The following is a 22,671-nucleotide window of genomic DNA, read 5'->3' on the forward strand; positions in this document are numbered from 1 at the left end:
AGCCAGCACAGACAAAGCGAGGTGGACCATGGTCGATATAAGGCAGGTTCCTTTGCATCTAATTAAGTCATTTACAAGGACCACTTGGATTAAGGGACCACCCATCATTAAGGGACCACTTAATGATGAGTAGACCAGGGCGATATCTGGTTTTCAGCATCATGATATATCACCAGCTAAGCATCATGATGGGATGCAGGTGGTGCTATGGGTTAAACCACAGAGCCTAGGACTTGCCGATGAGAAGGTCGGCGGTTTGAATCCCTGCGACGGGGTGAGCTCCCGTTGCTCGGTCCCTGCTCCTGCCCACCTAGCAGTTCGAAAGCACGTCAAAGTGCAAGTAGATAAATAGGTACCGCTCAGGCGGGAAGGTAAACGGCGTTTCCGTTCGCTGCTCTGGTTTGCCAGAAGTGGCTTAGTCACGCTGGCCACATGACCCGGAAGCTGTATGCCGGCTTCCTCGGCCAGTAAAGCGAGATGAGCGCCGCAACCCCAGAGTCGGTCACGACTGGACCTAATGGTCAGGTGTCCCTTTACCTTTAAGTACCATGATAAACCAACATACAGTATATCACAATGTCTGAAATAAAGATGGAGCTATGTAGAGGCATTGGCTGGCTTCACGGTTTTCCCCACATTGTGATTTCTGCATAGCGCGCACACATCATGATTCACGATAGGTAGCCAGGTCAAAAATTATGAACCTGATATGGCAATATGGGCTTCAGATCAGTTTGGGGTGGTATATCGCACAGCCTTAAGATGACATAGCCACTGTGGCAAGCAAATTCATTAATGAATTTGCTGGATCCTCTTTTAAAGCCTTCCATGCGTGAAATAGCACAGGGATAGACCTGAGCCGAACATTAATGTTTCAGTTTTGGGGAAGGCGGCATCCATATGTACCACAGGCAGGTCAGGTACACCCAGTGTGCTATGAGAGGGACCCAATCTCACCTCCCCACCACATGCAGCCTCTAAGGCAGTCTTCATCAAGCAGGTGTTTCAGACTACACAGGTGTGCCGACTGTTTTGGATGGAACTGGTAGTCCCAAATATCTGGAGGGCACCAGCTTGGCAAAGACTGCCCTGAGCTCATCCGAACCCGCCCATGATTGCTGTATATTTTGCAGGTAGTATTCCATGGCACAAAAGTATTTCTATGAAGTGGGAGAGAGCGGGGGAAGGGTTGTTTGAGAAGAAGAAAACAGCTGTTGTCAGCTTCACAATAGCTAATTTTGGAAACATCGGAAAACAAATGTCCCTGATGCTGGGGAAATGAAGCTCAAAATGGAATAATCTGCAGTATTTGCTGACAGTAGCCATTTCCGTTTTCTGGTGTGTGTGTGGTTTATTTTTTTATTTATTTCTGTACCATTTTAGTGCTGTCTGACCTTCACTCTGCTGCATAAGCTCCTATTTTTAATATATAAACTAGTGTTTGGGCCCAGTTGATGGATGTAGAGGTGGCTTCTGAGATACTAGGGTGAAAGTGGGGGACAGTGTCCTAAAGGATTCTGTCTTCATTTGTTCATTAAAATATTTTGCATTTTAATTTGTTGTTGTGTCTAGCACTTTTTACCTTCTGGATAAAATGAGTTTGGGACTCTGCAGAAATACTTTAAATATATAACTCTTCTGAGCAATGTCCCCCCTCCCCCGTAATCCTAGGTCACATCAATGCTACAGATCAGCCTACTGGGTTTTCCTGTACAAAGAACCCTGGAAAGTGAAGTTTAGCCAAAGCACTTGTGATGTGTGTCACAAACACATTGACATTCTGCTGAAGGGTTTGATTCCCTTGGCAGCTATTAAAAAACTCTTTGAAAATGCTCGCGGGAGGGGGGGGGACGTTTTAAAGCTCACAATGGAAAATTCTGGTTTCGGTTCTACAGTACCATCTGGTGTCACAGTGTTAGAATGCATTTATAATGTTTTATTTTTACTAATGTAGCTGAGTCCTGGATTAGCTTTGCTGTAGGTATTTTATGTCGTAGATATTTATCCAATTTTTTTTGCAGATGTTTATACATTTGTTTCATAAAATTTATACTGGACTTGATTGTTAAAAAAACAAAACCACCACAGTAAAATTATCCATAAAAAGATCTAATGACATTAATTTAAAACATTCAGAAAATTAAAATAAACAATAAACTGAAAACAGATTAAAACACGCATCAACTTTCTGAATATCTGGGTAGGCTTGTCTAAACGGAAATGTTTTTAGCAGGTACCCAAAAGAGTTGAGTGAAGGCATCTGCCTGATATCAGTAAGCCGGGAGTTCCAAAGTCTAGGTGCTCCCACACTAAAAAACAACAGCACCTGAGTTCTTACAAATGCAGGACAGATATTATGTCTAGCAGTGCCAGTTCCGCAGATTGAAGTGGTTGAGTGAGCATAGGTGGGGTAGGATCCTAATCGCCATCTATCTGATTGCAGGAACGTAGCGGCTCTACAATCAACCCAATCCTGACTGCGATACAAACCAAGATGTCTCCTCCTACCTTTAACAGGACCAATAAGTTCACTTTGGGTTTTCAGACTATTGTAGATGCCTATGGCGTGGGTAATTACAGGGAACTTAATCCAGGTAAACGGACTCTGTTCTATTTTTAGCTGTAGCTTGGTGGGGTTTTTTTTTAGGATTCAAGGTTTAAAATGAAATGCAAGGTGCTTTTATTCCTCTGTCGGTTCCTATTGCTTCAACTTAAACCAGGGCTGCTTGCCTGAAATGCAGCGACATTTGGGTTTCTGTAGATTGAATGGGGTTTTTTTTCAGAAGGGGGGGGGGGAAGCAACATGGATATGTTCTGTTTATTGCAAGCCATTATTGTAAGGGGGTGAACAAAAAGCGCTGTCAGCAAGGCAAATGTTTCTTTACAGGACATTCAGTGCAATCACCAGTGCCAGGTTTTCAGAACAGAATCTCACCAATCATCAATTATAATGAATTTTTGGTAATGAAAATTCCCATCCTCCCGCTTGCACAAAAAGAGGCTTCACTGTGATGTATAACAGTGCCACCTGGTGATTCCAATTACCGTATTTTTTGCTCTATAAGACTCACTTTCTCCCTCCTAAAAAGTAAGGGGAAATGTGTGTGCGTCTTATGGAGCGAATGCAGGCTGCACAACTATCCCAGAAGCCAGAACAGCAAGAGGGATTGCTGCTTTTACTGCGCAGAGATCCCTCTTGCTGTTCTGGCTTATGAGATTCAGAATATTTTTTTTCTAGTTTTCCTCCTCCAAAAACTAGGTTCGTCTTGTGGTCTGGTGCGTCTTACAGAGCGAAAAATACGGTAGTTCTCACGGGCTAATTTACTTTATTTGCTGGAACCAGTACTCAAATTATGGGCTTTAATGAAACCCACAATGCTGCCTCTCTAATTTTAGGCAAATCCTGCACCCCCCTGTAACTTTTGAGACTGTTTTTTTAAAAAAGGTGTCAGGCCACTCTATAATTCAATCACCAAATGCATTTGGCTTTTTCTCGCTGGCATGTGGTGAGATTGGCATTACCTCCAGGGAGCCTGAGAAACGGATTTCCCAGTGCCACCAAATGGGGCTCCCTATGCTGGGAAATGGGAGTTCCCAGTGCTCCTTGGCTCAACAACCCACTTCCTTTCAAGGAATGACCTTAACGCCTTTCTCTGTCCCACAGCCCCCTACATTTTAATCACCTTCCCTTTTCTGTTTGCGGTGATGTTTGGCGATTGTGGCCACGGGGCTGTCATGCTGGCCTTTGCTCTCTGGATGGTCAGCAACGAGAAGGCCCTCTTAGCCCAGAAAACTGACAATGAGGTGAGTGGCCTGTATGCTGGCGGCAGCCTTCAAAGGTTTCGCTCCAGGGAGAGAGAAATAATTCATTTCCAAACAGTAATTTGAAGTGGGGATTGGGAAAGGAGGGTGATGACAAGTTCTTCCAAATGGCTCTTCATATACTGTAGGGATAAAGGTAAAGCTAAAAGGACCCCTGACCATTAGGTCCAGTCGTGGCCGACTCTGGGGTTGCGGCGCTCATCTCACTTTACTGGCCGAGGGAGCCGGTGTACAGCTTCCGGGTCATGTGGCCAGCATGACTAAGCCGCTTGTGGCGAACCAGAGCAGCACACGGAAATGCTGTTTAACTTCCTGCCGGAGCAGTACCTATTTATCTACTTGCACTTTTTGGTGTGCTTTCAAACTGCTAGGTTGGCAGGAGCAGGGACCGAGCAACAGGAGCTCAGCCCGTCGCAGGGATTCGAACCGCCGACCTTCTGATCGGCAAGTCCTAGGCTCCGTGGTTTAACCCACAGCACCACCCGCGTCCCACACTGTAGGGATAGGGAACCATTTTCACACACCTCAGGGCCACATGCCCTTCTGGGCAATCTTACGGGGGCCAGGAGTGGGCGGAGCAACAAATGCAAATTTTACACAGCAGGTCAGTTTCTACACACAAGGACACTCTTCCTCCCTCCCTCCAGGCAAGCAAGAAGATTACCAGAGTTCAAGGACACTTTCCAACCAGGCCAAAACACACCAGGGGAGTGTAGCTAGGCTAGCGATGGGAAGAGTTCAGAGGGCCAGAAAGTGAGCCCTAGAGGGCCACATTTAGTCTGAGGCTTGCCAGCCCTTGTATGCTGCTCCTGATATTCTCTTTGCCCTGGCAATCGCCCCGTGCAGATCTGGAACACCTTTTTCAGCGGTCGCTACCTGATCCTCCTCATGAGCATCTTCTCCATCTACACCGGCTTCATCTACAACGATTGCTTCTCCAAGTCGTTCAATATATTTGGGTCTTCCTGGTCTGTCCGCCCCATGTACAGCGGCGGGAACTGGACGTAAGTGGCAAGCTGGGTCCTTGTGAGCCAACCTAGATGCTACCCTAAATGTGTGATGGCCGCAGAAAATGGCAGCCGCTAATAATAATAATAATAATAATAATAATAATAATAATAATAATAATAAATTTATTATTTATACCTCACCCATCTGGCTGGGATTCCCCAGCCACTCTGGGTGGCTTTCAACAGAATATTAAAATACAATAATCTATTAAACATTAAAAGCTTCCCTAAACAGGGCTGCTTTCAGATGTCTTCTAAAAGTCTGGTAGTTGTTTTTCTCTTCATCTACAACGATTGCTTCTCCAAGTCGTTCAATATATTTGGGTCTTCCTGGTCTGTCCGCCCCATGTACAGCGGCGGGAACTGGACGTAAGTGGCAAGCTGGGTCCTTGTGAGCCAACCTAGATGCTACCCTAAATGTGTGATGGCCACAGAAAACGGCAGCCGCTAATAATAATAATAATAATAATAATAATAATAATAATAATAATAAATTTATTATTTATACCTCACCCATCTGGCTGGGATTCCCCAGCCACTCTGGGTGGCTTTCAACAGAATATTAAAATACAATAATCTATTAAACATTAAAAGCTTCCCTAAACAGGGCTGCTTTCAGATGTCTTCTAAAAGTCTGGTAGTTGTTTTTCTCTTTGACATCTGGTGGGAGGGCATTCCATAGGGTGGGTGCCACTACCAAGAAGGCCCTCTGCCTGGTTCCCTGTAACTTGGCTTCTCGTAGCGAGGGAAGCACCAGAAGACCCTCGGCGCTGGACCTCAGTGTCCTGGTAGAACGACAGGGATGGAGACGCTCCTTCAGGTATACTGGACCGAGGCCGTTTAGGGCTTTAAAGGTCAGCATCAACACTTTGAATTGTGCTCGGAAATGTACTGGGAGCCAGTGTAGGTCTTTCAAGACTGGTGTTATATGGTCTCGGTGGCCGCTCCCAGTCACCAGTCTAGCTGCTGCATTCTGGATTAGTTGTAGTTTCCAGGTCACCTTCAAAGGTAGCCCCACATAGAGCGCATTGCAAATGTACTGTTGTTGTGTCTCCCTCGCCCTTCCACAATGTCTTCTGGATTATTCCTCGGGTTGCAACCATCCTCATTTCCCTGCTCCACACCAGCAGTGTCCAGGGGTGCAGAGCAGGAGCAGAGAAATAGTGAGGGGCAAACTCCCTTTGCCTCAATTCAGAACGGGTTTGGCTAATGCAAAGTGGTTAGCAATGGTTTGGGGTTACTGTTTCTTCAAGCATCAAGCAATGGGGAAAGCCCATCTCACTCCTGTGGGAAACCTAAGCAAATCACGTTTCTCTCTTCATCCGTAGGGAAGAAATTGTTCATAAGTCAGATACCCTCCAGCTGGATCCGGCAGTGGCAGGAGTTTTCTCTGGAAACCCCTATCCTTTTGGAATTGATCCGGTAATCAGAACTCCTCCTGCCATTCATCTGGCAGTGGGTCATGGCGGAGGGAAGAGGGGTGATCTGTTGGTTGGGCCAATCTAAGATTTCTGGGAAAATAACAGATGGTAGCAAGTAGCAGATTGGGGTAACCAGCTCTGCTTTCTGTGTCTTTTTAACAGCTGAAGGATAAGCAGAAATTCAGCATGTGAAGGGTCTAGCCCAGGCATAGGCAAACTTGGCCCTCCAGTTGTTTTGGGACTACAACTTCCATCATCCCTAGCTAACAGGACCCAGTGGTCAGGGATGATGGGAGTTTTAGTCCCAAAACATTTGGAGGGCTGAGTTTGCCTATGCCTGGGCTAGCCTTTGCTGTGCTGGGGAAAAGCTTTTGCTTGTTGAATTTCTACCTGCCACTCAGCTGATCAAAGCATAGCACTACGTCCGTGTCTTGCTGGGTCAACTTCTCTTGGAGGCAATTTAGCGAAATGCATTTACTGAGCCTTCCCCAACTTGCCCTGGTTGGATTGCAGCTCCCATCAGAGTTGGCAAAACACACCATGTGTTTGTAATGAAATTCAAAGTTTTACTCAGAAATTGTTTGTATTGGAATACATGAAATATTTTAGTGCAGGGCAACTCAGTAACGTACGCTTCCCTCACATCCAGTTACCTGGGAGGAGCCCCATACGATGCAATGAGACTTAACTCCTGAATGGACATGTGCAGATATTTATGAATGAGCTTTCTTCCCTGCCCCTCCCCATAAGTCCTTGATTACAACCACAAAACCATTCGGTCACAACAACATCAACATACAGTTATAAAAGGAAGTGGGGACAGCAAAACCCTTCCAACCAGAACAGAAATAGTACAGATTGAACAAAAGACCTTAATCGCTAAATGCCAGCGGTGAAGTGTTATGTCTTAGGCATGTAAGCAGAAGCTGTGCAAGAAAAGTTAAACCCACACCTCTGTGTGGAATGACTTCTGCAATTCAGGGGCTGCCACAGAGAAAACACTCTCCTGGGCTGCCAATCCCCATGTTTCCAAGGATTAGCTTTTAAGGGGGGAAAACAATGGCACTGTAAATTGGAAATGTCAATCTGCATTCTGCATTAACTGATGCTGGTTAACATTTTAGAAATGGAACAATGGAGTAGCGAATTTCCCCCCATTTTCTTCCCCACATCATTGCTGCCTCCCATCAAAAGAACTCCACCTTGTTGAGGCTATTTGAAGCAAGCAGGAGAGAGCTTCCCAATTAACGTCTTAATGGTGTCGGCCAAGTATCTGGTCACTAGATGGCAGCCTTGGTTGCAAGTAAACCCTCCTCCTTGGAGACCCTTCTAGCGGCAGTCATACAGCGGCGGACTTTGGGTGGCGCTGCATAGGCCTCATCCTGTTTCAGTCCATCAGTCATATTTGCCTATTTCAGCCAGACTGGTCCATAGGTTTACCAAGACACAAACAGTACAATTGAAAACAGTGGAGAAACATACACGAGGAATATGCATTCAGCACCTCCCCTCTCACATCCTCTGTGAATGCTAGGATAACATCGCCAGTGACTGATTGTGTTCAGCATTAGTGGGAAAGGGGCTCTATGAAGGGAATGTGTGAAGCTAGAGGCAGGCCCTTCTGCTGGCAGTGATCCTGTCATTCATCAGGATTGGGGGGCGAGCGCGGGCGGTGAGGTTGAGGGACAGAGATGGGAGGACCTGTCAGTTTCTCTTCTCCCCATTTCTCGGCTTTCTGGTCTTAAATTCAGTTCTCCGCATTTCTGAGGCAATTTTGCATTTTTTTAAAAAAAATATATCTTCACGAAAATCAGTTACCGTTTTGATACAAATTTCTCCTCAAAGAGACATTTTTGTATGCAGTTTTGACTCACCTTTTTACAAAGCAATTCCCCCTAACATCATTAATGCAATTTTGACTACTGCATTCATTTTAATACGCACTTTCCTTTAATATATGCAAATATTGGAGACCTGCACCACAAAATTCAGATAAGCGCAAATTTCAAAGCATATCTGTGTTTTGGTTTGCATACTGTTTTGGATTCAACCAATTTACTTTTAAATGCAAATCAGATTGAATTTCTCCCTAGTTTGGAGCTATGATCCCTCACGGGCATGTACATCTGCAGGGTGCTTCTGCCCCCAAGCCCAGCTCTCCGTTGACCTTGCTGCCTCCTCTTCGCCCCACTCTATCCCAGTTCTGGAGAGCAGCAGTATTGCTGCCAGAACAGCACTGCTACAACACTCACCCCATGCTGCTCCCATTTCATTATGTTCACATGTCTTCTTTCCTGTTTCTCCAAGATCTGGAACATTGCAAGCAACAAGTTGACGTTTTTAAACTCCTACAAAATGAAGATGTCTGTTGTCATGGGAATCACGCACATGGTCTTTGGGGTAATACTCAGTCTCTTCAACTACATGTAAGTTTAAATGTCCCATGCTTAATTTATATGTTGCTTGTTGTAGTATACAACTGTGATTCATTTGTAGGTTTCCTGAACTGTAATCCTTTTTTTGCTGTTCTGCCTTGGAGATCTTGCTGTTTCCCAGGCCCAGATGCCTTGGTTCTTCATTTGTGATCTCTTTGCTCTCCCTATTTTCATTTGACCATATCTTCAGTGTCCGTATCCCTCATGTAGGAGAATGTTGGGCTTCACTCCTCAGTGTTGCTGAGAGACTGAATTAATTAAACTCTGCCAAGAGAGGCTCCCTTAATTACCACTCCAGACTGACCAATATTTTAAGATTGCAGGAAGTAAAGCTACCTTCTTAGTGATTTGGTCAAGGCATCAGATTGGAATAATGACTTGCAGTTTCTGGAGTTTAAAGGCTTTATTCATGCAGGAACTATTTGCAAGATGGGTGGAGACAGGAGAGAAATAGCAGACATCTTTTCTGGATGAATAGCAAACAAGATGACTCAGCTTTTAGGGGTGGAGTTAACTTCTGGCTAGATTGCTACATAAGCAGTGTCCTCTGGTTGTTTAAAACAACACATGCATTAATTAGAACCTTAAGAGAAGGAAGCATACTGCTTTCCTCCAACAAATTCTTCTTCTTCTTACAAACAATCACCAATCTCCATGTTGTTGAGCACTTTCAGGAAGGTGAAAGCCATCCCACCACCAATTATCATCTCATTGACTTGATCCAGTATGTTTTGGGTCAGCTGAATCTTATCTTGAACTTCAGCACTTCCAAGGATTGGTAGGAAGGGTCACTCTGGACTTTCTAGAGCAGCCTTTTTTCAACCTTGGGTCCCCAGATGTTTTTGAGCTACATCTCCCATCATCATTGACCACGGGCCATCCTAGCTAGGAATGATGGGTGTTCTAATTCAACATTTGGTGACCCAAGGTTGAGAAAAGCTGCTCTAGATCTTTAGCAAAATATTCAAGTTCTTTCTTTATCAGGAAACCAGCAGCTTTGAGGTAGATTGAATCCAACCATGGTACTGTGAGCTCTCTGTGCAGTTCCGAAAGCACCAATGATAAAATCATCTCCTAGTTTAGAAAGTGATGCTCTGAAATCACCTATCTTTGCTGAATCAGCCTTGATTCGGTATCTTCCTCTTTCCCTTCCTCTTCTGCATGGAATCAGAGGTTTCCCTGAAGAGTGACTGAGCTAGTTTCAGGATCAGAATCAGCTGCTTCCACCTCTGAACCCACACAGTCTTCCAGGAACAAGGCATCCCTGTCAAAGTCCTGCGGCTACAGGCTGCAAGGAGAATTTCTCAGGCATAGGAACTCCACTAAATCACCCCAGGTGACTCATCAGTACCACAGACCTATCTCTGTGGTCCAAGCAATGCTTGATGGTTGGGACAGCTGCCCTGAATCTCTGGTGCTTGGTTAATTTGTTGTCCTTCATTGGGACATTGAAGTCAACCTGCATGACCATGTGCTTGCCCTTCACGTTCACATTGTCCAGGATGGGCTTAGTAGAGAGACTTTTTCTCATCAGAAGATGCTGGCTCAGTCTTGCTTGACCAAACGATTGCAGCCTCTTCTTCCTTCATTGGGTACAGTTGAAAAGAGCAATCCACGTGTCACTTGTTTTCCAAGTACTTTGCAAGATCGGTAGTATCTGGTACTTTGCAGAAGCAGGATGTTCCTATCTTTGCTGGCCACAGTCTGATGTATTACAACAGAAGCACCTAGGAAGCAATCTGCCTTATCTTGGCTTCCTGTTTTTACTGACTGTTAGAAACGGTTGCACTAGACTTCATTTAAGCTGGCAAAAAGTGAGAGCAAGGCATATGTGGGGGGGAAAGCCATTGATTATAGATGTATGTAAAGCTAACAATCAAGAAAGCTGGATTGTAATTTTATTTCAAGATCAAATCAGTATTATTTTGATCGGTTGTCGCGGGGCTCCTAAAAGGCCCATAGGCCTATTTAGTGATCCGGCACTGTCTGGTGGCTTCACCTTACCAGAATAAACCAACTGGTGATTTAATATGGCCCGATTGTCCTCCTTCCTTCCACATCATCCTGTAAATCAGCTTTCTCCAACAGGCTGCCTTCTAGATGTTGTAGGGCTACAACTCCCACCATCATCTCCATCTAGAATAGCCAATGGCCAAGAGGAATGATGGGAGGAGTCCAATAATGTCTGGAGGACACCACACTGTGGGAAGCTGCTGCAAACTCTCTTCGCTTCCACACTGATGTTTTTTCCTTCTCTTGGCTCCTGTCTTCCCAGATATTTCAGGCAAACCCTCAACATCATCCTGCAGTTCATCCCACAGATGATTTTCATCCTCTGCTTGTTTGGTTACCTGGTTTTCATGATTATTTTCAAGTGGTGCCAATACGGTGTTGCTGACGCCCAAGACGCCCCAAGCATCCTCATCCATTTTATCAACATGTTTCTGTTCAGTTACAGTGATGAGACAAATGCTCCTCTGTATGTGCATCAGGTATGGTCTCCTTTCTCTTTTGCTAAGAACTTTGTTCTTGAGGAAGTACACTTTAGCCAAGCGTAGATTTTTATAGGCTAACCTTTTTTTAAAATAACCGAGGGTGGGGTGGGGGTTCACAAATTAAGTTAAGATAAAATTCTGGCTGAGACTGACGGGAGTTTTAGTCTAAAATATTTGAGGGGCACCAGGTTTGGAAGGCTGGTTTAGGGTTATTTTTGACTATATGTCATGGACTAAGGAGGATTCAGAGCTTAGGGCTGCCAGATTTTCCCGGACATTACTGAGATTTCAAAGGCAGAATTGATGTCCAGGGGGAATTTCTGAAAGGTGGTGCTTTGTCCTGGATCTTAGGCAATTGAAAAATTGTGGGGGTTTTTGTAAAAAGAAGAAGAAGAAAAGCTGCTGGTTTTTATTTTTGAAATATGGCCACCCTAATGTAGCTCTGTGTGTTGGAAACGGTATATTTTCCTGCTGTAGAGCCCTGGATCTGCCAGTACTGGAAAAGGGGTTCTTGCCTTATAAAAACGAGATGTTGAGAAAGCAGGCAAGCAGAGACTTCAGGTGAAACAGATAAACTTCATTTTGTTCAGAAAGCTTAATCTCAGAGTAATGAAAATGAGAACAAAACAACCCAGCCCGTTTCACGACAGACTTTTATGTGCCCTGTAAATGGCACAGAATCACTCAGTTCCAGGTTACAAATTAAAAGTACATACATGAGCTTGCAAGTAGCAGGTTGGCAAATGCTCTTGATTTATGAGCACGCTCTTGAGGAAGGAGAATACAGGCAGCATGCATGGCAAACCATCTTAAATCAAAGCACAGTTTGAAAGTTGCGAAACATTTCCCCAAAGAGTCCTAATTAATCATGTTGGTAAGGCAGCTTCAACGTTCAGTGGTTTCCCAGGATATGTTTCTGTTTCTCAAATAGCAATTTCATTGATCTTCAGCCAGAATAGTTGAGTTCTTCAGAACACATAGGGCCATTTCTTTTAACAAAACTGTATTGCCAAATCATAGCTCCTTCCCTCAAGGTAAAATAAGCTTCCTTACATGGGTCTCACCTGCACCATACATTTAAAGCAGTATCATACCACTTTAAACAATCATGGTTCACACACCCTGAGTATTAAACCACTCAGAATTGGAGCTCTCAGTGAGCCAGTGTGTTATTTTCCAATATCACAGCAGAATTGCATTTTTTGAAAAAAGATAACTGACACCAAATTTTCCTTTAAGCAGGTGTGGGTGGGTGGTGTGTATTGCTTATCTAACTATCTTATTTCCTTCCTTCCTTGTAGCAAGAAGTACAAACCTTCCTGGTAATTTTTGCCCTGATTTCTGTTCCTTGGATGCTTTTGATTAAACCTTTCATCCTTCGAGCCAATCACCAGAGAGCTCAGCGTATGGTAAGAATAAAGGTCTCTTGAGACATTTGGCCTCCTGGCTAGAGGTAAAGGCAGTCTTGGGTTGAGTGAGATGAGCTGGAGATTTTGTAGCAAAGGTTTGCAGATCTCATGGTTTGCAAGTCATTAGAAAACCAGGTTCTGAAAACACAGAATTGTAGTACTGGAAGAAACCTTGTAATTCAACTAATCCAACCCCTTTCCAGTGGAGGGAGTCTGCTGCTACAGCATCTGCGATAGGTGATCAACCAGACTGATTGGAATTGAAAAGAGGATATATCAATTATACTAATCTTCTAGACACATAGCTTGTGTGGATTAACAACAAAGGAAAAATGGCTGGCGCCTGTTTCTAAAGCACAGGGGTTTGCAATCCATTCAGCAGGAGAAAGCCCTATTAGCAGAGTTAAAACTCACAAGTTTATGCAGCAGCATAGCATCAGTAATATATAGGCTATGCATTGAGGTGGTCTTGGCTGAAAGATGGTGGCTTAACCAATAGCTATGCAATAAACTTCATTTTTGAACAAAAGGCTGAGTCCGCTTCTCTAACTTTCTGTCTGCTAGGCTCATATAAAAAGCAGCTTTCTAAATTCAGTCCATTTGAAAACTATTATAATGCAACCCAAACATTAAACCACTGGAAGAGACTTGCTAACAAGTGCCTGGTTCCCCTCCACCCCACCCCGCCACAATATATGCAGTATTAATTTCTTAGATGGGTGGTGATTTCATTCAAAGATTATTTTCACTGCCCTGTAATTCATTGTTTCGCCATCTAAAGTACATTTAGACATTCCCCATAGCAACTGACTACTAATGAGCCCATTTGTCAGCCAAAGCCTTATTCAATAATAAGAACGTTTTTTGTAGCTTGTTAAGATGTGAAATTGATGTCTGGTGAAAATTTTGACAGTGAGGCGACAGAAAAATGGATTGCCTGATGCATGTATACAGAAATCGGTTGATTACTATGCAATCAAAGGACATAGTCTCTTTAAACCAGGACTGGGGAGCCTCAGACTCAGGGGGCCAAATGAGAACCTCCTGGTTCCTCTATCCAGCTCTCAGGTTTCTCCTCAGGACAAGCTCCCCATCAGACCTTCTCCAGACCTAGCTTGACTGCTTCTGCCTGACTGCAGTGTGTGTGTGTGTGTGTGTGTGTGTGTGTGTGTGTGTGTGTGTGTTGAAAGCTCTTGTCTTTAAGGGGCTATAATGTAGCCAACTGCACTGAGGTAAGAATTGCATCTTGAAGGAGCGTCTCCACCCACATTGTTCAGCCCAGACACTGAGGTGTCCAGCTCCGAGGGTCTTCTCACTGAGAAGTGAGGTTACAGGGAACCAGGCAGAGGGCCTTCTCAGTGGAGGCACCCGCCCTGTGAAACGCCCTCCCATCAGATGTCAAGGAAATAAACAACTATCTTACTTTTAGAAGACATCTGAAGGCAGCCCAGTTTAAGGAAGTTTTTAATGTTTGATCTTTTATTATGTTTTTAATATTCTGTTGGGAGCTGCCCAGAGTGGCTGGGGAAACCCAACCAAATGGGCGAAGTATAAATAATAAATTATTATATTATTATCCATTGCCCAGCCCACCCCTGGCAGGCAGGTCCTGGAAGCTTGACCACAAGAATTAGGGGGCCTTGGGCTGAATGGGGGTACCAACCTGTGATTTAGATGAAATATTATTATTTTAAAAAACTATTTCTGCAAAAAAAAGTCTTACCTTTTGCTGGATCTGCTCGTTTTGGAGACCCACGTACACTGACAAAAGTCGTTCTCTGTTTTGCTTCTCTTAAGCTGGCTTCCCCTGAGCTGTCGGAGAGCCCCACTGGGGATATTGAGGTGGAGATCATTAAGTCTGACTATCCTAAGAAGCCAGTCCAAGAAGACCACAGTGATGGCGTTCACCATGGCGGGCATGAGGACCATGAGGAAGAGGTAGGGGCAACCAAAAGTAGGGGAGGAAGAGGTAGGGCTGGAGAAACTCCCCTATGGGGGAGGGGACATGGTTTCTGCATTTTGAGGCTTTTTAGTTAAGAAGAAAGGGATGCAGGAAACTATGTATGCTGTGGGGAAAGTGAATTGGGAGAGGGTTTGTTTTTCTCCCTCCCTCGTAGCACTAGAACCCGGGGTCCTCCCCTGAAGCCGATTCTACTGTTTTGCATATATTCAATAAAACAATCCAATGAACATTAATAAACTAACCATGCGCTGATGTACAGTTACTAACATGAGACTGCATTTGTTTTGTTTTGTTTTGTTTGTTTATCAATGCCTCATGAAGCTGATTAATGTGAGCTTCAGGACAGACAAAAGGAGGCGCCTCTTCACACAGCATGTAGGACACTTTCAGCCAACGTGTTTGAAGAATTGCTTGCAGAGGTTATATGGCATCACTGTCAAAGGGCCGTTATCCTGTGTGTGTGTGTGTGTGTGTGTGTGTGTGTGTACACACACACACACACACACACACACCCCTATATAGCTAGAGATATACAAGCAGACACTAGCAGCTTTGTCTCCAACGTTGCTCAGGAATTCTAGAACACACACACACACACACACACACACACACACACACACACACACCATTGCAGATTTGAAAGGGTCTGTCTTAATTCAACATGGTGTCCAGTTGGATCCAAATGTAGATGAAAAGCCAACAGCATTAGTGTGATTAAGGAATGAAGGGAGTATTTGTAGCAGGTGTTTTGTTTGAAAAACAAATTCAAAATATTTAGCGGAGAACCGGTTATGTAGTTTTTAAATTCTTTTATTTATTAAATTTTAGTAATAAAGAAAAAGAAAAAGAAATGCACCCTACAGGTGCAAAAACATACAAAAATAAGGCGACTATTTACATACACATACACGTAAATACTTCGCACCCCCGTATCTTCTCACCACCACACCCTTTGACCCCCCCCCAAAAACCATCTCTACTTCCTTATCTTATAGATTCGATACTATCATTGCAATTTTTAAATTTTGATCTTCAAGTTCTTCATGAATCATACCCCAGTAGGTCTTGGTTTTTTCGCAGCTCCACCAGATATGGAACAATGTTCCTTCCATTTTTCCATATTTCCAGCATAAATTCGACTTCTGTTTATAAATTTTGGCAAGCTTTGATGGTGTTAGGTACCACCTGAAAAACGTTTTCTTGAAGTTTTCTTTTATGGTGTAGCAAGCGGTGAACCTAATATCTATACCCCAGAGCTTTTCCCACTGTTCCAAATATATCGTATGGCCGATGTCTTGAGCCCACTTTACTACCACCTCTTTAACTACTTCTTCTTGTGGGTCCCAATCTAATAATAGATTGTAAACCTTTGGTGATGTTTTCTTATTGCTTTTCAATAGTACATTGTGCAATTTCAATTCTTCTGTGCCAAATCCTTGGTTATGTAGTTCTTTGGGTGCTCCTGGCCACAATATAGATGTCATTTCCCCCCTTTAAAATCTCTTTCAGTTCAACTTTGGAGACGTCTTTGTTCACCAGGCTATTCACACCATCGAATATTGCCTGGGTTGCATTTCCAACACAGCTTCGTACCTTCGGCTCTGGGCGCTGAGCTTGGCTCATGCACGTGAGTTTTTCATTTGTGGTGCTCACTGTGTTTTATGTCTCTGAATCGCAGAGTTGGAAGGGAGCCTGACGATCATCTAATCCAACCCCTTGAAGTGCAGGAATATGCAGTTGTCCCTTACAGGGATTGAACCTGTTTTGGCATGGGATGAGAGAATACTAATACTAGGCATCTCTGCAGAGTAGGTGTTGGGAACCTGGTAACGACCAAGCATTGCTGGACTCCAGTTCTCATCAGCCCTTGATGAAACTCAGTCCAACAACATCTGGAGGGCCACAGGTTCCTCATCCCGCCCAGAGATTCTTTGAACCACCAGCAGATTATTAGGAACTCAGTGACAATGTACAAGGAAGGTCATACTGCATTCAACTAAGTTTTACTCAGAATAGAGTCATTGACATGAATGGATCTAACTTATCCATGTTCATTGATTTCAACAGGTCTACTCTAAGCAAAGCTTAGTTGAATACTACCCACAGGCGCATTTAAGCTAAAAGTGAGCCTAAAGATGGGGAGTGTTTTTTCAACGTTTTGGGCATTGCCAAGAAAACACCACCACCCTTCTGGGGCAATTTGGTGGTGCTTGTATTGAGAGGAGGTTCACCCACATAGTCCGAGGGTGGATCAGTGGTCCAGCTGACTGGTTCAACCAAATGACTGATGCAGGGAGCAGTGCCCTCGCTCGGAGTTTGCTTTGTTCACTCTTGGTGATGTCATTGGAAAGCCAGTTCTGATCAGTTACAGAGCTGTGATGCCATCATGTTCAATATTGGTTGGGCGCACTCTTTAAGAACAGAGCCCTAGACAGGAAAAATAACGGCACTGGTTCATCAACAAAGAAAGTAGAAAGTGGCAGATATTGTTGTATTACAAAGGTTGAAGCTCCATCCACTGCTAGCATGTGGCCCCTGGGAGTTTGCCCAGAAAGGAATTCGGCCCTCTGGCTACAACAGGTTCTGGCCTTCATGGGGGTGGGGGGAACAGAGGGGAGCTGTGACTTACTCTTATTAGGGGGATCTCCTGCCAGAATGGTCTTTATTGTCTTGCTGTTCATGGCTGTTTCTTGCGTGACATTTGCCTCTGTAATCTCTTCCCCCCAGTGTGGTGTAGTGGTTAAGAGCGGTGGACTTGTAATCTGGTGAACCGGGTTCGTGTCTCCGCTCCTCCACATGCAGCTGCTGGGTGACCTTGGGCTAGTCCAGGGGTCTGCAACCCGCGACTCCGGAGCCGCATGTGGCTCTTTTACACCTTTGCCGCGGCTCCGGGGCAGATACTAGCGAGGGGAGGAGGCACATTGTGCACCCCGACACTCCCCACTGTGGCGGACGCTGTACTGGCTGTGACGTCGCATGGGGGCAGTGCGTGCGTTAGTCACGCACTGTCCTGACGTCACCTTTCCGCCCGCTGTCAGATCAGACATTAAGGTAAGAAACAATATATGCAGTGTTATATTTGTTTTAAATGTCGCAATGGTTTTGCGGCTCCCAGTTTTTTTTCCTTCGGAAACGGGTCCAAGTGGCTCTTTTTGTCTTAAAGGTTGCAGACCCCTGGGCTAGTCACACTTCTCTGAAGTCTCTCAGCCCCACTCACCTCACAGAGTGTTTGTTGTGGGGGAGGAAGGGAAAGGAGAATGTTAGCCGCTGTGAGACTCCTTTGGGTAGTGAGAAAGCGAGATATCAAATCCAAACTCCTCTTCTTCTCCAGAGCTCTCAGAGGTCCTCTGGGGCCAGGTGCTGATCATCTCATTCCACTCCAGTGGCAACTGGGTAGGACTCATCGTAATCTTCGTCCTCTTTGCCGTCTTTGCTGCTCTGACTGTAGCCATTTTACTGATCATGGAGGGCCTCTCTGCCTTCCTGCATGCCCTGAGACTTCACTGGTAGGTAACCTGGGTGCATTTGAGTAGGAAAAGGGTTGACAAAGAAATAACAAAAGGGAGTAGTTTGCAAATGGATCGCTGTGGTTTCCCCACATCCCCAGTTGGCTCAGTGATAGGAGAGAACTTGGGAGAGTTGTGGCGTTTCTTGCAACGTTTAGTTTATTTACAATTATACAAGTTGAGCATAGGCGGAGGTGATCGGTGATACACATTGCTACCAAGGAGTAGATCTGCTACCTTATATTGGATCTCCAGAGAGAGAGCTGTACGCCGGCTCCCTCGGCCAATAAAGTGAGATGAGCGTCACAACCCCAGAGTCGGTCACGACTGCACCTAATGGTCAGGGGTCCCTTTACCTTAGGATAGAAATAATAAACTTGACCGGTGGTCCACAGACCTCAGGGGGTCTGTGTAACCCACCCAGTGGGTCTGTGGCACCATTCACATAACAAAAACTACCATAGCTGTATGTAGGGGGGTCCATGGCTTGGCTTTTGAAAAACAAAAGACTGGCTTCTACCTGGCTTTTGTACGCTGACGATGCGATACTCCTATCCCGAACAAGAATAGGCTTAAATAGGCTCATAGATGAATTCTCAGCATACTGTAGAAGAGAGCAACTTGCAATAAACTATCAGAAAACCAAAATCATGGTTTTTGCAAGGAAACACAGACAGTACAGCTGGAGGATGGATAACCAGACAATTGAACAAGTCAAAGCCTTCAAATATCTGGGTATCGTTTTCCAGTCGACCGGGTCCTGGGATGTCCACCAAAAATGTGCCAAAGAAAAAGCTGCTCAAAGCATCAAGATGCTGTCCCGCTTCTTCTATACGAAGGGGGGCAGATACATCCCAGCAGCCCTTGAAGTTTATCAAGCAAAACCTCTGGCGCAGTTATTGTACGGGGCGCAAATCTGGACGGGGACCCATTGCTCCAGTCTTGAAACTGTCCAGTCCAAATTTCTAAGGCAAATACTCGGTGTCCCCCCCCTGTGTTCCAAACGCAGCATTGCGACTCGAGGCCTGCCTTCCATCTGTGGAAACTCGGACCTGGCAGAGAACATTTAATTATTGGCTTCGTCTTAATCTGAATCCTCCTGGTCTACTGCCGTTAGTAATGCAAGATCCTTACGAAAGCAAGTGGTTTAAAACTGTGCATAAAAAACTCCTTACATGCGGTCTGCACTCACAGTCCCTACTATCAATGGGCCTCATCAAAGCAAAGAGTCTAATAGGCCAGCGCCTGAAAGACATCGAACGACAAAACAACCTGACTATCTTAAAGAAACTGTGCCCATGGTATACCTACTTTCCCCCTTCTCATTTTGACTCTCCAGCCTCATATTTGTCTAAACTAACCATCCCAAAATACAGACGCGCCTTTACATTGGCCAGATGGGATGTTCTTCCCTCTGCTGTACTCGAAGGTCGTTACCAAAAGACCCCATTTGAAAAACGACTCTGCCCATGTGGAGATGGTAACACGGAAACAGTGTCCCACGTCCTTTTTTCTTGCCCTCTTTACAAAGACCTAAGGAATGAGATTATTACTCCACTCATTCTCTCCAACCCCGGCCGTTCAACAGACATTACACTGCATTTTCTATTATCTGATACGAACAGTCAGATAACAGAGAAGGTCGCGAGGTACATCGAGAGAGCTGTGAAATTTAGGGCCACCATCTGAGTGACAGACCTGTTCACCCGACGGACCTCCTTTTGTCTGTTCTTTTCTTCCTTTTATCCCTATTCTCATTTTTAATTTTTGTACAGCTGTGGCCTGTTGGCTTTGCTAATAAAGTTTTGATTTGATTTGATTTGATTTGATTTGAGAACTGCTGAGTTAGATTAAACTAACCACTCACTGAACACAGAACCCTGTTTATTTTACATGCCTTTCTTTCCCCTTCCATTAGGGTGGAGTTCCAGAACAAATTCTACTCTGGGGCAGGATATGCATTTGTACCATTCTCCTTTAAAGCCATCATAGAACGAACAGAAGACTGAAACCCACTTACAGCATGGAGATCTAAAACTTTCAAGATTGCTTCTCCTCTTCTTCCTAACTCTCAAGATTAGCTTCTTCCTCCTCCAGCCGCAAGGGAAAGTTGTTCAGCTTCAGGAATACTTCACAATATTTCCCTCTATAAACCATTGTAAAAACAAACAAGCACGTGAGTCAGTGGTTTATTTAAAAAGAAAGATGTACCACCCAAGGTTTCTTTCACCTCTGCACTCATTTTGTTCAGTGTTACTCTGCTCCATGCGAAAGGAGTCTGCAATTTGGACCTAGCAAAGTCGTAAACAAGTTTATGTTCCATTTCAGATTGCAGGTATGGAGACGCACACGATTGGATTCTCCTCCATACAAACATGGGGGGACTGGACCGTCTACATCAGTGGTTCTCAACCTGTGGGTCCTCAGATGTTGTTGGACTACAACTCCCATCATCCCTGATCTCTGGCCTTGATAGCTAGGGGTGATGGGAGTTGTAGTTCAACAATATCTGGGGACCCACAGGTTGAAAAAGACTGGTCGACATAAAAGACTAAGGGCCAAGGATATGTTGCAATGGAGTTTCATGTTTGGAGCCCCTGTTGAAATTTTCTTTTTCTAAAAAGCAGCTGCAAGGCCAGGGCATATGGGGGATAGTGACTGACCCTCCCCAACAGAGACACAGATCCTCACCCACCCTTGGGGATCCAGTAGCCACATGGGACTTAAATGTTTCAGCCTGCAAGCTTTTCTTTCTGTGAGTAATCACAGTTGGATGACTGGGGGTCTGATCCAAATTGGGATCCCCTCCTGTGAGTCCCCATAGTTGCTTTTGCAAAATAATAAAAGCATTGAGGGTTCAAAAGAGGCAGCTCCCAGTGCAATATGTAGTTTGGCCCTTAATGTCAGGGGAAAGCATTCTAGCCTAGCCCTTGCCCATCCTGCCAGTTTTCAAGGTGCAGGGCACATTTGTTGTATAGAGGAGCATTTAAGCATCTGCGCTCTCTTCTGTATTCTGAAGTGGTACAGCCCAGACATAGATTTGCCATCTCAATGAGAACTAGGACCTTGGTTTCTGCAAATGTAATACTTCCCAACTTTGCTGTGCAACATGCTTTTCTGCTGTGCCACACCCAGCCAGGAGGCAGACTTGTGTTGAACTGCAAGACCAAAGTGTGATGCCTCCTATAGATTTTGGCTCCCCAAAATCCAGTACAGTAATAACATGCACTTCTGGTTAGCAAGGGATGCTAGGGAACTCTGCTACAAATTGAAATGGCTGGCGGATTTGCATTTCTGCTGGACGATTTAATGGCAACTGGACAATTTCATTGAGAGTTCAGAAATCCTTTCCTTGCACAGCAGGATTCAGGAGTACTATATATGCAGATTAAGCTGCCTGTGTTGCAGTGACATCAGTGTGTCATGTCATGCAAGGACAGAGCAATCCAGTGCATGCTTTTCTGGCATTGTAGGTTGCTACCCAAGGCTTGCTCAGACAGAGAACGCCTGGCTGGTGTCATAGGTGATGCTGTTAGAGCATCTTGCTGGTCCAGGAGGCATTTGTACATGGCCAGCATAGCGACAATGCTTGTTAAGCATCTGGAGAGCTCAGCAAAAACCTTGGGGAGTTCTGCAGAAGAAACAGCCAATCTAGAATCTCAAGCAGGTTATGGATCAGTCAGAAAGTTCATAAAAGGCTAGGCCTGCAGAATCTTTTCCAGAGTGGAACCAGGTGGCTTTATCCATATCTAGTGCTTAGCTATAGAAGTCAAGCAACTATAACCTAAGTAACTGCATAGACTAGAAACAAGCTCAGAAGTTGCAGCTTTCCCTGCTGTTGGGCTGCAATGATGGGAGAAGCAACCTGCCAATATTCTCCCTTCTGCATAACTCTTAAAGGCACATCAAACCTTTACTATATTTCCATTAGACAAAGATGAGGAACTTGTATCCTAGGCTTGCCATAATTTTTTGAGGGGGGTGGGGTGGACAAAGTTGTTGAGCTTTTTGCGTAAAAATCTAAAAGCAAACTGAAGCTCCTGCCAACCTAGCAGTTCGGAAGCACGCAGTGCAAGTAGATATATAGGTACTGCTCCGACGGGAAGGTAAATGGTGTTTCCATGTGCTGCTCTGGCTTGCCAGAAGCGGCTTAGTCATGCTGGCCACATGACTCAGAAGCTGTCTGCTGGCTCCCTTGGTCTATAGAGCAAGATGAGCGCCACAACCCCAGAGTCGTCCGCCACTGGACCTAACGGTCAGGGGTACCTGTACCTGTACCAGTGTGGTGTAGTGGTTAAGAGCGGTAGTCACGTAATCTGGGGAACCGGGTTCGCGTCTCCGCTCCTCCACATGCAGCTGCTGGGTGACCTTGGGCCAGTCACACTTCTGTGAAGTCTCTCAGCCCCACTCACCTCACAGAGTGTTTGTTGTGGGGGAGGAAGGGAAAGGAGAATGTTAGCCGCTTTGAGACTCCTTAAAGGGAGTGAAAGGCGGGATATCAAATCCAAACTCTTCTTCTTCTTCTACCTTTTTAGGTAATTTGCCAAAATTGACATTTCCGGTGTTCAAATCCCGGCTATGTAACCCTGCACAACATCACACCTCCTATA

The 22,671-nt window shown here is 44.9% G+C and overlaps 1 protein-coding gene across 1 annotated transcript in view; it reads left to right on the top strand.

Annotated features, from left to right (window-relative positions):
* ATP6V0A4 (ATPase H+ transporting V0 subunit a4) overlaps window positions 1-20,233 on the top strand; it is a 35,169-nt gene extending 14,936 nt beyond the window's left edge. Inside the window, exons 11-21 of the mRNA XM_082240686.1 lie at window positions 2,444-2,594; window positions 3,665-3,804; window positions 4,669-4,826; window positions 6,161-6,254; window positions 8,561-8,679; window positions 10,964-11,180; window positions 12,485-12,592; window positions 14,390-14,530; window positions 16,065-16,182; window positions 17,887-18,061; window positions 19,980-20,233. Coding sequence (XP_082096812.1) covers window positions 2,444-2,594; window positions 3,665-3,804; window positions 4,669-4,826; window positions 6,161-6,254; window positions 8,561-8,679; window positions 10,964-11,180; window positions 12,485-12,592; window positions 14,390-14,530; window positions 16,065-16,182; window positions 17,887-18,061; window positions 19,980-20,070 — 1,512 coding nt within the window. The 3' untranslated portion in view covers window positions 20,071-20,233. The remainder of the gene's footprint in view (window positions 1-2,443; window positions 2,595-3,664; window positions 3,805-4,668; window positions 4,827-6,160; window positions 6,255-8,560; window positions 8,680-10,963; window positions 11,181-12,484; window positions 12,593-14,389; window positions 14,531-16,064; window positions 16,183-17,886; window positions 18,062-19,979) is intronic.
* The last annotated feature ends 2,438 nt before the right edge of the window (window positions 20,234-22,671 follow it).

This window comes from Podarcis vaucheri, assembly GCF_965113315.1.
Source record: "Podarcis vaucheri genome assembly, chromosome: 10".
NCBI classification, from domain to species: Eukaryota; Metazoa; Chordata; class Lepidosauria; order Squamata; family Lacertidae; genus Podarcis; species Podarcis vaucheri.